Source organism: Lissotriton vulgaris, chromosome 2_1 (genome assembly GCF_964263255.1).
Source record: "Lissotriton vulgaris chromosome 2_1, aLisVul1.2, whole genome shotgun sequence".
Taxonomy (NCBI): Eukaryota; Metazoa; Chordata; class Amphibia; order Caudata; family Salamandridae; genus Lissotriton; species Lissotriton vulgaris.
The window spans coordinates 35,936,733-35,952,222 of record NC_141687.1 but is presented as its reverse complement, the minus strand read 5'-3'; the positions used below and the strand labels follow the sequence as shown (position 1 = coordinate 35,952,222).

The window sequence follows — 15,490 nt, the reverse complement described above, 5'->3', positions numbered from 1 at the left end:
AACTTTCAGGGAAGGACCGGAGTGGAGCGGGCCACGAACTTGGAGAAATTCGCGAAGATTTGTCCACCGTCGCCAAAGTTATTCCCAATAGAATGTTGCGGATTTCCTATGGAAAGTAGATCCTAACTATAACTACTTACTGGCGACCGCCAGTAGGTAATATATATACACATACATATATATAAATGCATATGCATATATATATATATATATGTGTATATGTGTGCGTGTAGAGAGAGGTAGAGAGATAGAGGTGTAGAGGTAGAGAGGTAGAGACTAGTAGAGAGAGAAGTAGAGAGAGGTAGAGAGGTAGAGAGTAGAGAGTGAGTAATAGAGAGTAGAGAGTGAGTAGTAGAGAGTAGTAGAGAGAATTAGTAGCAGAGAGTGAGTAGTAGAGAGTAGTAGAGTGAATAGTAGAGTGAGTAGTAGAGAGTAGTAGAGAGTGAGTAGTAGAGAGTAGTAGAGAGTAAGTAGTAGAGTGATTAGTAGAGAGCAGTAGAGAGTGAGTAGTAGAGAGCAGTAAAGAGTGAGTAGTAGAGAGTAGCAGAGAGTGAGTAGTAGAGAGTGAGTAGTAGAGAGTAGTAGAGAGTTAGTAGCAGAGAGAGAATAGTAGAGAGTAGTAGAGAGTGAGTAGTGGAGTGAGTAGTAGAGAGTAGTAGAGAGCAAGTAGTAGAGAGTGAGTAGTAGAGAGTGAGTAGTAGAGAGTAGTAGAGAGAGAGAAGTAGAGAGTGAATACTGGAGAGTAGTAGAGAGTGAGAAGTAGAGAGTGAGTAGTAGAGAGTAGTAGAGAGTGAGTAGTAAAGAGTGAGTAGTAGAGAGTAGTAGAGAGTAGTAGATAGTGAGTAGTAGGGAGTGAGTAGTAGAGAGAGAGTAGTAGAGAGTAGTAGAGTAGTAGAGAATGAGTAGTAGAGAGTGAGTATGAGAGAGTAGTGGAGTAGTAGAGAGTAAGTAGTAGAGAATAGTGGAGAATATTCCAAAGTTTGGCACAGCGCCACTTGCAAAATAAATCCAATCAAATCATATCACTTAGAGTCCTTATTGAAGCGCTGAATCTTGGTGTATATTCAAATGCTTTTATTTTCCTTAAGTTTATGTACCACAGCCAGCCGACGCGTTTCGTTCTGTACAACAGAACTTCTTCAGAGGCGTTCTTATTTCCTTCAAGTTATGTCGGTATCCTGTTGTCATATAACTAGATATTTCTTCCAAATGTTAGACGAGACGCAAGTACATTCTTATTCAAATTGACTAGGTATCAATTTTACCCACACAATTCAGGCAGACTTGAGTAATTTACAGCATCCTCAAAGTCAGTCTTTCAAAAATTCTAAAGTATAGGACATGATAATCCAAATCCAAATGTTTCTCAAGAAAAGTCATTTTCAATTGTTCGGAATATCGGCGTTTGGGCAGATATGACCCAGGGACCCCCAGTATGCAAGGGGAATTAGTCCCCCCCTCTGCAAACGCGCCAGTGGCCTGCGTTGCAGAGAAGTGTAAAAAGGGGCATAGCCTCATTACACCTCTGTGCAATGCAGCCCCCTGGCGCATACTGGAGGTTCCAGGTGGGCTAGTTGGCCCGCAGGGACCCATAGTATGCAAGGGAAATTAGTTCCCCCTCTTCAAACATGCACGGGGGCTGCGTTGCAGAGGTGTAAAAAAGGGTGTGGCCTCATTACACCTCTCTGCAATGCAGCCACCTGGCGCATACTGGAGGCTCCTGGTGGGCTAGTTGGTCCCCCGGGACCCCCAGTATGCAAGGGGAATTAGTTCCCCCTCTGCAAACGCGCCAGGGAGCTGAGTTGCAGAGAGGTGTAACAAGGGGCATAGCCTCATTACACCTCTGCAATGCAGCCCCCTGGCACATACTGGAGGTTCCAGGTGGGCTAGTTGGCCCCCAGGGGCTCCCAGTATGCAAGGGGAATTAGTTCCCCCTCTTCAAACATGCACGGGGGCTGCATTGCAGAGAGGTGTAAAAAGGGGCCTGGCTTCATTACACCTCTCTGCAATGCAGTCCCCTGGCGCATACTGGAGATTCCTGGTGGGCTTTCAGGTCTTATATAGTTAGGAATTAGCATTAAAAAAACCTTTGAAATTCAGAGAAAAAAACATAGGTTTCAGGCCTTATATAGTTAGGAATTAGCATTTAAAAACCTTGCAAATTCACTGAAAAAAACATAGGTTTCAGGCCTTATATGGTTAGGAATTAGCATTTAAAAAACCTTTGAAATTCACTGAAAAAAACATAGGTTTCAGGCCCTATATAGTTAGGAATTAGCATTTAAAAAACCTTTAAAATTCACTCAAAAAACTTTACGTTTTAGGGGTGTTATAGTTAGCTGGACATTTCACTCATACAAAACCATTGAAATTGCTCCTAAATAGTTAGTTGTACTAACTATATTTCGCGCACCCGCAATCCACTGCTGATGATGTCACATATTACATCATTCATGACACCCATTTGTCTGTAGTTACTGACTGCCAGACTGGCCTACTCACCTGCTTCATCAATCAGCACCTCTTCAGAGATGTTGCTATATGGACCCTGACCCGCTTTGGTCTTGCAAGCCACACGGAAAGTCACAACCTTCCCAAAAGGCAGCTCAGTGACATTGTGATAGCATTCTGCCATGCCTGAGGAAACAGTCTTCCACTCCTGCGTACCTGCAAGAGAGAGAAGAGGAGAATATATATCTCCATTATTCCCAATCCTGAAGTCCATAAATAGTCTATAAAGCAACACATGGTTGACTAGGTTATTGCAAATAATGCACAAGACAATATTTAGGAAAAAAGGGAACACTTTTGACAGTAGAATAAATTGATGACTTCACAGAGGAACGATTTACAGGAATGCTACAACATACTCATACCTAAAATCGTGTTAGCAGTAGAGCAGAGCCTCATAGAGGCCATTACAAAAATGGGGTTACCCCATCCTGGTCGAGAACCTGGGTTCAATGTGATACAAAAAACAATGGTCCTAGACCGAAATTTCACAAAATGATACATATCAAATTCACAGTACTGAGCTTAAAGAACAATTTTCTGAGTATAATCAATACTTTGCTCGCAGTAACCAATACAGTAATTCAAACTAAAAAAGTGCAACAACCAAAATTATACTTCACCAAGCATTTTATTTTTATATTATATGCTCAACAGTTAGGGTCCCATTAGGATGTCGGGCGGATCGCCACCGCCATGCGGGCGGTGGCGATCCGGCCGACATCCTTCCCCGCCCGCCACCCATATCCCCCTGCAATATTACTATGACAGGGGGGACTGCGGCGGACGGAAAGACCGTCCACTGCATTTCCGCCCGGTCAACAAGTTGACCAGGCGAAAAAAGGTTTCATTTGGTGGCGTTGTCTGTTAGACACCGCCATCCATATCAGGGTGTGGGCGGGAACATGCCTTTCCGTGGTGGCGAAAGGCATGCAGGAATGTCTTGTGGGGGTCCGTTGCGGGCCCCCAGGGACTCCGGGGGGTGGGGGGTGCACAACGTGGCAGGCACGGCACGGCGCCTGTCACGTTGTGCATTGAAGTGCGCAATGTGCATTTTTAGCATTGCAGTGTGGCGGGCGCATCCTAATGGCCCCCACGGGACCGCCGCCCTTATGGCAGTTGGTCCCGTTTTACGTCGGGATGGCGGGCGGACAAAGTCCGCCCGCCATCCTAATGGGGCCCTTAATTATTCACTGTATCGACGGTGAAGAGAGTTGGGGAGGTAGGTTTCATGATTTATTCATAGGTGTATGACACGACCATCATATCTACATAGATTGCTCCTACCTAGTCCTGAAGAAGACCCACAAGACCAAGGTTTACGATTTACCCTCGCAGCCCTAAGTCGGGTCGAAACGCCAATGCCCCCATAAGAAGCCTGGACCACGAGCTCTATTCTAACGTGCCACCTAAAGATACATATCTGTATATTTATGAATTTTACTAAAAGAAACCTTTGATTAATCATACATGGCCAGGCTAGACAAGACTGGAATGTGCAACCAGTCTACTATTTGAATTTTGTTATTTCTCTTCTTTTTCACTACCTTGAAATTCGATTTCACCCCACAAACACCTGAGCACCTCCTATCTGCACGTTCCTTTTGGAGCAACCTACCTCCCCTACTCTCTTCACCGTCGATACAGTGAATAATTAACTGTTGAGCATGTAATATAAAAATAAAATGCTTGGCGAAGTATTATTTTGGTTGTTGCACTTCGTTAGTTTGAATTACTGTATTGGTTACTGCAAGCAAAGTTTTGATTATACTCAGAAAATTGTTCTTTAAACTCAGTACTGTGAATTTGATATATATAATTTTGTGAAATTTCAGTCTAGGACCATTGTTTTTTGTATCACATTGAACCCAGGTCCTCGACCAGGATTGGGTAACCCCATTTTTGTAATGGCCTCTATGGGGCTTGGCTCTACTGCCCCATAGAGGAGCACCCTTTATTCTACACACTTCCTTTATGCCCTCTATGGCATAACGGGCTAATGCCTTGTTTTACTATACATTGTTGTATAATTATCAGAAATCTCAATGAGAAAACAACCACATATTACATAAGCCCTACATTTTAAGTGCCTGTCCCACAAAGCGAAGCCTATTTGTGGTGATCTCTGCGCATGTAGGTTTCTGCCTATGTCTATTCAAAGACTTCCTCCCAGGTGGTACTCATGTATTCCAGGCTGAAATCTACACTATGACTAGAGTTATGAGTCAGCAGCCCTTCAAATAGGAAGGTCAAGCATTTTATGATAGGAATTATGTCTGTTAAATCACTACCAGTAACTTCAAGGTTGGATTTCATTGATACACTTCCTTGAAGCAGAGAACTCTGCCACATTGGCAGCAAACTCAAAGAATGATGGTCTAGGGAAACACCATACAGTTAACCCAAATTTCACATAGCTGACAGATAGCTACCCTGATACTAAGCTCTGCCCTCTTCCCCTTGGGCTGTCTCACTAATAGACACTACATAACAGCTACATTTCCCAAGATTCAGCAAGCCCCATTCAAGAGAAACTTCATTAGGGAAGAGATATACCTTGTAGTTACCTTTGCTATTATCATTACCAGACGTACAGGCTCTGCCTTCCTCCAGTGAAGCAGAGAAGGCAGCCAATTGGCAGGAGTTGACAGACTATTTTAATTAATTGAAGGTGTAGATACACACTGTTGGGGACCCTAGGAAAAAGTGGCAGGACAAGAGGAGGCAGGTGAAAGAAACGTTTTCCATGATACGAGTGGCAAATGCTATTCTTGATGGTGGATCCCGTCTACATCTCATCCCCTTGAAGAAAGTGCCCCCGTGACAATGTACTACATGGACTCCCTGTTCCAGATAACCCCAATGTAAAGCGAGGGAAGAGCTCAACACCTCTCGCTTGCAACTAGTCCGACCCATGTCACTTTGTTCTTCTACTACCCCTCATGGATAGGAAGACATCAGACACAAGTACCTCGCACACCATCTCTAACACCCCCACTTATTCTGAGAGTAAACTGTGCAAATGGTTCTTAATACTCTCTATCTTTCTTACGTACAGTCCCCACATTTAGTGCTTTGTTAGGAACAGCTGGAGTATTAGGAGAATTTCCAACTGTGGTAGGTTGATAAACTGGTGCAGTCAGCTGATGATGTATTTCAAGACTGCAAATACACAAAAGGTGATGGGAAGAAGGCTTGCCATATGCAAATCAGTCTTGACCTTGCTCCAATAAGAACAGTTTAGCCTGAGCTGTCAGGCCATACAAGCAGCCCAGGAATTGTTTCTCCTTGACTGAGGGTTTTCAGTTGGGTGTAACTTGGTTCCAGTGGCAAAGTGAGCACATGAATCACATCTGGGCATACCCTTGTCACGTAGGGAGGTACAACAAATGCAAACAATGTGACGAAATGAGTTGTTGCAATAAGTTTAACTGCTGGCAATTGAGTGATTGCCAGTGGTTAGATTGATTGCAAATATTCCTCCCATGACGGATTGTGCATTAGGCATCTCAAAAACTGTCAGAAGCATTAAGATTGGGATGATCCACTTACACTGTGGAATGAACCAATGGCCTCAAAGTTGAGTGCATCCAGCACTTTGACAGATGCAGGGATTGCCTGGGAGCGGGTAGTTAGTGAATTGAGCTCCTGCTGCATAGCTGCAACCATGTCAGGTGAAAAGCAATATTTAGCTTCCCTGCGCATGCCAAAGGTATTTCTCCTCTTCCAGTAAATTCTCTTTCTCTTGCTTAAATAAGTATTCCTCAAAATGAAAGACAAGACAGCAAAGATATTCACCAGTATGGTCAGATTGCTTTTGGTCTGTGCCTTGTATTCTTATGGATTTACAAAAGGGGGTGGTGATGAACAGAGTGTCTGAATTGAGCAGACCACTCTTACCCAGTCCAAAGATCAGGGCTTGATCCATCACCGTTATTTATCTCACTGCCCCATCCCAGCTCAGAACCTGGCTATATGCAAATCAGTCTGTCCCTGGCCCAGTGCATCATGGGAACAGGGCAGACTAAACTACCAAGCCAATTCTTTACCAGAAAGGAGACAAGCTACCGGGGACCGGTTTCTGGCATTTCAGCCTCTTCGGCCCGGCTTGCTTGAATCCTGATGGAGCAGTGAGAAAGGGACTCATGTCTGAGTATACCCTGCCACATACTCAGATGTGAGTCCCTTGCTCATTGCACCATCAGGATTCAAGCAAGCCGGGCCGAAGACGGCTGAAATGCCAGAAACCGGTCCCCGGTAGCTTGTTTCCTTCCCAGTGTAAGAATTGGCTTTTGTAGTTTGGTTTGCCCTGTTCCCATCATGCACTGGGACAGGAAAAGACTAATTTGCATACAGCCAGGTTCTGAAACTGGGATGGTGCAGTGAGCTAAAAAACGGTGTTGGATCTAGCCCTGATCTCTTGACTGGGTGAGAGTATTCTGTTTTATTCAGAGACTCTGTCCCTCACCACCCCTTGTTGTAAATATTTTTGTCCACCCTAAGCGTGGAAGGGTATACTCAGATGTGAGTCCCTTGCTCATTGCACCATCAGGATTCAAGCAAGCCGGGCCGAAGACGGCTGAAATGCCAGAAACCGGTCCCCGGTAGCTTGTTTCCTTCCCAGTGTAAGAATTGGCTTTTGTAGTTTGGTTTGCCCTGTTCCCATCATGCACTGGGACAGGAAAAGACTAATTTGCATACAGCCAGGTTCTGAAACTGGGATGGTGCAGTGAGCTAAAAAACGGTGTTGGATCTAGCCCTGATCTCTTGACTGGGTGAGAGTATTCTGTTTTATTCAGAGACTCTGTCCCTCACCACCCCTTGTTGTAAATATTTTTGTCCACCCTAAGCGTGGAAGGGTATACTCAGATGTGAGTCCCTTGCTCATTGCACCATCAGGATTCAAGCAAGCCGGGCCGAAGACGGCTGAAATGCCAGAAACCGGTCCCCGGTAGCTTGTTTCCTTCCCAGTGTAAGAATTGGCTTTTGTAGTTTGGTTTGCCCTGTTCCCATCATGCACTGGGACAGGAAAAGACTAATTTGCATACAGCCAGGTTCTGAAACTGGGATGGTGCAGTGAGCTAAAAAACGGTGTTGGATCTAGCCCTGATCTCTTGACTGGGTGAGAGTATTCTGTTTTATTCAGAGACTCTGTCCCTCACCACCCCTTGTTGTAAATATTTTTGTCCACCCTAAGCGTGGAAGGGTATACTCAGATGTGAGTCCCTTGCTCATTGCACCATCAGGATTCAAGCAAGCCGGGCCGAAGACGGCTGAAATGCCAGAAACCGGTCCCCGGTAGCTTGTTTCCTTCCCAGTGTAAGAATTGGCTTTTGTAGTTTGGTTTGCCCTGTTCCCATCATGCACTGGGACAGGAAAAGACTAATTTGCATACAGCCAGGTTCTGAAACTGGGATGGTGCAGTGAGCTAAAAAACGGTGTTGGATCTAGCCCTGATCTCTTGACTGGGTGAGAGTATTCTGTTTTATTCAGAGACTCTGTCCCTCACCACCCCTTGTTGTAAATATTTTTGTCCACCCTAAGCGTGGAAGGGTATACTCAGATGTGAGTCCCTTGCTCATTGCACCATCAGGATTCAAGCAAGCCGGGCCGAAGACGGCTGAAATGCCAGAAACCGGTCCCCGGTAGCTTGTTTCCTTCCCAGTGTAAGAATTGGCTTTTGTAGTTTGGTTTGCCCTGTTCCCATCATGCACTGGGACAGGAAAAGACTAATTTGCATACAGCCAGGTTCTGAAACTGGGATGGTGCAGTGAGCTAAAAAACGGTGTTGGATCTAGCCCTGATCTCTTGACTGGGTGAGAGTATTCTGTTTTATTCAGAGACTCTGTCCCTCACCACCCCTTGTTGTAAATATTTTTGTCCACCCTAAGCGTGGAAGGGTATACTCAGATGTGAGTCCCTTGCTCATTGCACCATCAGGATTCAAGCAAGCCGGGCCGAAGACGGCTGAAATGCCAGAAACCGGTCCCCGGTAGCTTGTTTCCTTCCCAGTGTAAGAATTGGCTTTTGTAGTTTGGTTTGCCCTGTTCCCATCATGCACTGGGACAGGAAAAGACTAATTTGCATACAGCCAGGTTCTGAAACTGGGATGGTGCAGTGAGCTAAAAAACGGTGTTGGATCTAGCCCTGATCTCTTGACTGGGTGAGAGTATTCTGTTTTATTCAGAGACTCTGTCCCTCACCACCCCTTGTTGTAAATATTTTTGTCCACCCTAAGCGTGGAAGGGTATACTCAGATGTGAGTCCCTTGCTCATTGCATCATCAGGATTCAAGCAAGCCGGGCCGAAGACGGCTGAAATGCCAGAAACCGGTCCCCGGTAGCTTGTTTCCTTCCCAGTGTAAGAATTGGCTTTTGTAGTTTGGTTTGCCCTGTTCCCATCATGCACTGGGACAGGAAAAGACTAATTTGCATACAGCCAGGTTCTGAAACTGGGATGGTGCAGTGAGCTAAAAAACGGTGTTGGATCTAGCCCTGATCTCTTGACTGGGTGAGAGTATTCTGTTTTATTCAGAGACTCTGTCCCTCACCACCCCTTGTTGTAAATATTTTTGTCCACCCTAAGCGTGGAAGGGTATACTCAGATGTGAGTCCCTTGCTCATTGCACCATCAGGATTCAAGCAAGCCGGGCCGAAGACGGCTGAAATGCCAGAAACCGGTCCCCGGTAGCTTGTTTCCTTCCCAGTGTAAGAATTGGCTTTTGTAGTTTGGTTTGCCCTGTTCCCATCATGCACTGGGACAGGAAAAGACTAATTTGCATACAGCCAGGTTCTGAAACTGGGATGGTGCAGTGAGCTAAAAAACGGTGTTGGATCTAGCCCTGATCTCTTGACTGGGTGAGAGTATTCTGTTTTATTCAGAGACTCTGTCCCTCACCACCCCTTGTTGTAAATATTTTTGTCCACCCTAAGCGTGGAAGGGTATACTCAGATGTGAGTCCCTTGCTCATTGCACCATCAGGATTCAAGCAAGCCGGGCCGAAGACGGCTGAAATGCCAGAAACCGGTCCCCGGTAGCTTGTTTCCTTCCCAGTGTAAGAATTGGCTTTTGTAGTTTGGTTTGCCCTGTTCCCATCATGCACTGGGACAGGAAAAGACTAATTTGCATACAGCCAGGTTCTGAAACTGGGATGGTGCAGTGAGCTAAAAAACGGTGTTGGATCTAGCCCTGATCTCTTGACTGGGTGAGAGTATTCTGTTTTATTCAGAGACTCTGTCCCTCACCACCCCTTGTTGTAAATATTGTATTCTTATGGGGCAGGCTGTGTGTGATTGGTTGCTGTTTAATGAGTTTCACCTGGTGGTAGTTGTGGTGGTGTTCAGATTGGTCTCTCTGTCCCAGATGTACTCTATTCATGTTTGAAGTCTTGCTACAATATGCGTTTTTATTACTTGTGCCTGAAAATAATGTTGTTTTATTTTTTAAAATGTGATTTGAAAAATGAATGAAAAATGTAATTTAAATCTTTTTTTTATAAATTCAAACATATTTTTGAATTTATTTTTATTTTTCCCCATGTGGTTGCACAGCTTTCAATAATGTCACTCAAACCCCTTTCTTGTCCAATATTCAATATGCATCAGAGCCTTGAATGGTGCAACAACTGCTTTCCACACTTTCCCATACATTTGGCCATATGTAGCACAGCCTTCAATGGTAATGCAATTTAACTCTTCACGCTCTCCCACATATATATTCCAAACAAGTTCAACCCTTGGTGTTATTGTAACCTCAATATGCCTGTTCTTATATTATATTCTATGTCTGTTCTACAGTAGAGCCGCATCACACTCTGAAACTTGCCACCCATTTCTTCTGCTTCTATGAGATCCCTGAATGACAGAACAGTCCTCTCTCACTCAGAGAGACCATTCACATGCTGATTGTATCTTCGCCTCCAAACCCAGACAGTGCTCTGCTGCCTTTTGGCTAGGTTTGCACTATACAACTATCAAATACATAAATAAATCCATCCATCCATACATACATAGAACAGATTTCCTGTGTGAAGGTTGCTGGCATGTCATCCATGTTAAGAAAGGTTAGGAATGTACCACAAGTTTTGCTAGAATACAGAAAGCACTTAAATGCTTTGATATCCAGGCTGCACCATCCTACGTGTGTCAACAACACACTCCAGGGTACAGCGGGAGTTCCTTACCCCTCATATTGCACTCTAGCGTGTAGGTGGATGGGGCATAGCTCTCAGCCGGCTTCCACAGTACCAGTACGGTGTTCTTATATTTTTGAGGAATCTCCGGTGTTCCAGGTCTGCCCGGAAGTCCTAAGGAAGACCAAAAAGATAGGCTTGTCAACAACTTCCCTTTTGTATAATCAATAGAAGGCATTTCTGCTTCCATATGCAAAAGCTTATTTAATTCCATTTTGAAACAAAGGACAAGGATCATATTAGAAATATTGGGTATTAGTTTAGAAGTATTCAACATAAGGATGTCTAATTTCTGAACATCAGCTTTAGGTTGAGTTAAATGCATATGGTGCAATTCTGCACATGAATATAGTACAATTCTATAGGATATGTGTGCTAGCACCTCACCCATATCTCTGTGATGCTCAGAGGATAGAGTTGCAATGTTACTCATGAAATGGTCAAAAATGTTTGTAATCTTAAGTTCAATTGTTTAGAAAGGTGACCACATTTCTGTGATAGTCATGGGAATGGAAGACATGCGTAATCAGAATCAAAAATACAAAGCGCAGCTACAGCATGTGTCGACGCGCTTCTTATGTTTTGGTCAAGCTGAACAATATTACATTAGTTTGATCATTCAGAAACGTACAAAGAAACATTTTACTGGACTGTAAAACAAGCTGACATAATAATAGATGTATTCTAGAAGACAAAAGGGCCAGCATGGCACATATGTTTATGGTGATACTTTGAGTTTTATAGACTATGCGAGGAAGCACAATCACTGACAGAACGTGCCCATGCTCTTAAAAAGACATCTTTGTCTGTGAAGACATTGGAAATGTATATGCTACTGTTCGCATTATATTTGCACTATACAGAAGTAGAATAAAAATAATTCTGGTGGGATTTCCAAGTGCTTAGTGGGGATACTACTTAATGCAACACCTCTGAGCAACGTTAAGCCTGAAATCCCTTACGTCATTCAAACAATGTTGTAGTCGGTGATACACATACGTGGGAGGTATTGCGGTGCTCTGAATTCCAGCTCTCATTGAAGATATGATTCTGAAGCTGTTCTTGTATGGGAAATGACAAGAGACTAGTAGATGGGAATCACATGACAACAAACCCCCATGACCTATATAATCAGAAGATTTAGGCATATTGTTGTAAAGTAGCCCTTGATAGATCTCAGATGGACTAAAGAGACATATATTGTTTTTTTCTCAATCCGAGAGGATGTAGTTTACTGATGTTATGAAGCTCAATCAGGTATTGATTTACGGGTTTAATTCCGTACAGAGATATTAATACCTGCAGAATGTATATGAGGAACTTTCAACGGTGTACTATATTCTAACTTGTATTTTTGTAGTGTATGAGCCACTTTTGTGGTCTGAGACCCTATGTTGACCCTCAACCACCACCATTCTTACTGACTTTCGTGTGTTATGTTACCCTAGCATTAATGTAGGATGGTCTTGCATATGCCTGCTTCTCTTCTGTTCTATAATCTTGTTGTCCTTCGGTAGGATAGTCTTGCCTAGAATAGGAGGTGTGGACTCTTCTTGGCCAAATATTTTGTTGTAGAAGGATGGGTGAATTCCCTTCTTTTAGGTAGTTGTGTTATAGGATGTTGTTCTACTCCTGGCAAGTGATGTGCAAATTCTAATTATTTCACCTCCAGAATATACCAATTGGTTCCTTTCTTTTGTGGTGAGAGGTATTGTGTTTGTTGTATGTGGTTCTTCCTAGGCAAGTATTCTGTAGCAGAGAGGATCGGCTAATTGCCTCATGCACAGCGCCCGTCGCAAGGAAGATTGCTGTTGTAGAAATCCTCTCAGCAAGAGACAAGGTATAAGTGGTATTCCTACCTTGCGTTAGTATTGTAGAGTGTGGTATTTTTGGGTCCCAAGGGTGGATATTTCTGCATGACCTTATCATTCGCAAAAATCTGGTCATTACAATTTTACGAAGAGACAATGGGGCATATGTAGGTAGCCGTTTGCGATTCGCATAAATTCTGCGAATTTTGGCGTTTGCGAATCGCAAAAGGCTTTTCGATATGCAGGTGCCACTTAGCAAAATAAGAAATCGCAAAAATGTTGCTTAGTTTGCCCATAGCTTTTAAGGAATCGCAATTATGCGATTCCTTAAATGCTATGTAGGGGTGCTTTAAAACATAAGGAATCGCAAAATACCACCTACTTCAAGTAGATGGTATTTTGCGATTTCCTTCAAAAATGCATTTTATTTTTAAATTCAAAGTGCGATGTGGTGCACAGACATGCCCTTAGGGCATGTATGTGCGCCACATGCACTTACAGGCACATTCCAGGTGTGCAACAGATGTCCTTTAGACACCCTGGCACCCTTGGAATTGCGATTCTCAAATTGCGATTTTCACACAGACAATTGCAATCTGAGAATGTATCCCCATTCATTCCTACGGGCCTTTTGGCCTATAGGAACGAATAGGACACTCATTCCTTAATTGCAATTCACAATTTGCTAATCGTAAATAAGGAATTTTAGAGATTTGCAAAAAAAATGCGAATTTTTACATACATTCCATTTTGCTATTCTCAAATAGCAATTCCTTAAAAATCTCTATTTGGGAATCTCAAAATGGAAATTACCTACATATGCACCAATATGACAGGATTTAAATTCTGAAACTGCTCTGAGAGTTAATAAAAGGTTTTTAATGCAAGATCTTTTCAAACAAACACTAAACTCAGCTTACTTGCTTGCTCTAGAGTGGCCTTTCTTCTACCAGGTGCTCAGAGGACTGACATTTACCGCTTTCATCCATTATCTACATATGCACATTTTCATAAGTTGTCCAGTAAACAAAAGATAATATTGCAATGTGTTCTCCTTTGTGTGTGTGAAATCATTCTCTTACATATGCATTACTAGCTGCAGCACTCAGATTGCAAACCAGTGTATGCTGATTGAGGTCGGGCTGATGGATGGGGGGGAGGAGAGGGAGCAAGAGCTAAGAGCACCTGAAGGAACTGAATCTCACTGAGTGTATCTCATGCTTGTGTCTGGGAGCATCCAAGACTTTTGCTGCTTTTGCATTTAGAGGCACAGTCGGTTTCTTCTCCATCTTTCTGTACTTCTTGCTGAAGACATAGGTCAAACAATGAGAAATGTCATGTGTAAGAACCAGGTGTGAAATTTCAAACTATTCATTTGGAAATTCATTTTTCAAAATATTAACTATGCTCAACTTATTTGACTCAGAGGGTGACTGAGGATGGTCAAGGGTGAAACTGCCTGCCAAAGTATGAGATTGCCACCCAATGATTTACACTGGGGATGTGTTCAAACTATCAGCAACGATGGATATGTGCCTATCCTTCAAGCTCATATCACAAGGTATGAGCTGAGCACCCCACCACTCTCCCATGTGCCTGTTTTGTACTCACGAGCCACAGCCACGGAGCAAGAACTGGTGGAGGTGCCCAGGGCATTAGCAGCAGCACACTCGTACAGCCCAGCATCCCTGGGGCTCGCCGTCAGGATTGTCAGTAGATGCCGGCCATCCTGGCCTGCGACAATGGTAATCTGCTCATTGGACTCCAAGACCATTTTATCTGCAGGGCAAAAACAGAGACTTGAAAGATGAGAACCAAGAAGAGATGCAGATTACAAAGAGCTAGAAAGAAGGTGAAACAAGACAGTAATTAAGTGTTTAGAAAAATGTCAGCTTATCTGCATTGAAAAAATAATGCCTACTGTCTGATTGATATCATGACATAATGACTGTACCCAGGAAAACAACTTTGTTAATAGTCACAAACCTTATTCAGTGTGATTTTAATGCAAATCATGGAATTTACACATTGGTACTTGATTCTAGTTAAATACTGTTATTTAAAAGTATTTCACAGGACAAAAAAGCAGGCATAAAGCATATGTGCGATGCACCGACTGTAATATGCTATTTATTACCACTGATGAGGCAAGAGAGGGTCCTCGCCTGTCATGACTAATGTCCCATATCTACTCCCATGAATGAGAGTAAATATCATATCAAATCATAGATACTGCATTAAAAAAGATTAACAAAATTAACCTTGCCAAAATTAAAAGTCCACACTGGTTAATATGGAAATAAATACACAAAAACCCTAACAATCACACAATGCTTTGATATGGAAATAAGCACTCAACGAAGTCCCTTTGTAAGTACGAAAGACACTAAGGGGTCGATTCTGATTCGGGAGAAAAAACGTTCGTACGATTTGCATCCGGAGCCCTCTCCGTACGAATCGTACCCGTCCGTCCGAGTCGCATAGTACGATCCGTATTTCGTGAATCCGTCCGAATCGTTGCGATCCGTACGTATTGAAAGGCTGCAACCGTGAACCGTACAACTCGTACACATGCCGTACGACCCGACGAGTACGATCCGGAACGGGGTATGAGGACGCTATTCGTACAGTCCATGTCAGGTAAGGGCGATTCGTACGGAAAAGCACACAATCACATACACACGGTACGGTCCATACGCCCCATGATCGCGGGGTACGGTGCGTACCCCTGCGATCATGGGGTGTATGCATCAAACCCCTGCGATCGCAGGGTGTACGTACCGTACACCCTGCGAACATGGGGTACGGTCCGTACCCCCCATGATCGCAGGGGTACGCACCGTACCCCTGCGATCATGGAGGTAAGCATATTACCTGGCGGGCGGCGTTCCGTACCAGTTTCGAGGCGAACTCTGCTTTTACGGCTGTTTTCGGCTGTCGTAGGAAAAGGGTCGTATGGTGCGTACCCGACACGAAT

The 15,490-nt window shown here is 43.7% G+C and overlaps 1 protein-coding gene across 3 annotated transcripts in view; it reads right to left on the bottom strand.

The window, feature by feature from the left end:
- SPEG (striated muscle enriched protein kinase) overlaps positions 1-15,490 on the bottom strand; it is a 1,422,155-nt gene that overhangs the window by 225,454 nt on the left and 1,181,211 nt on the right. For all 3 annotated transcript variants that reach the window (XM_086954403.1, XM_086954404.1, XM_086954405.1), the window contains 3 exons: positions 14,125-14,292; positions 10,694-10,816; positions 2,503-2,667 (listed from right to left, as the gene is read on the bottom strand). In XM_086954403.1, coding sequence (XP_086810529.1) covers positions 2,503-2,667; positions 10,694-10,816; positions 14,125-14,292 — 456 coding nt within the window. The remainder of the gene's footprint in view (positions 1-2,502; positions 2,668-10,693; positions 10,817-14,124; positions 14,293-15,490) is intronic.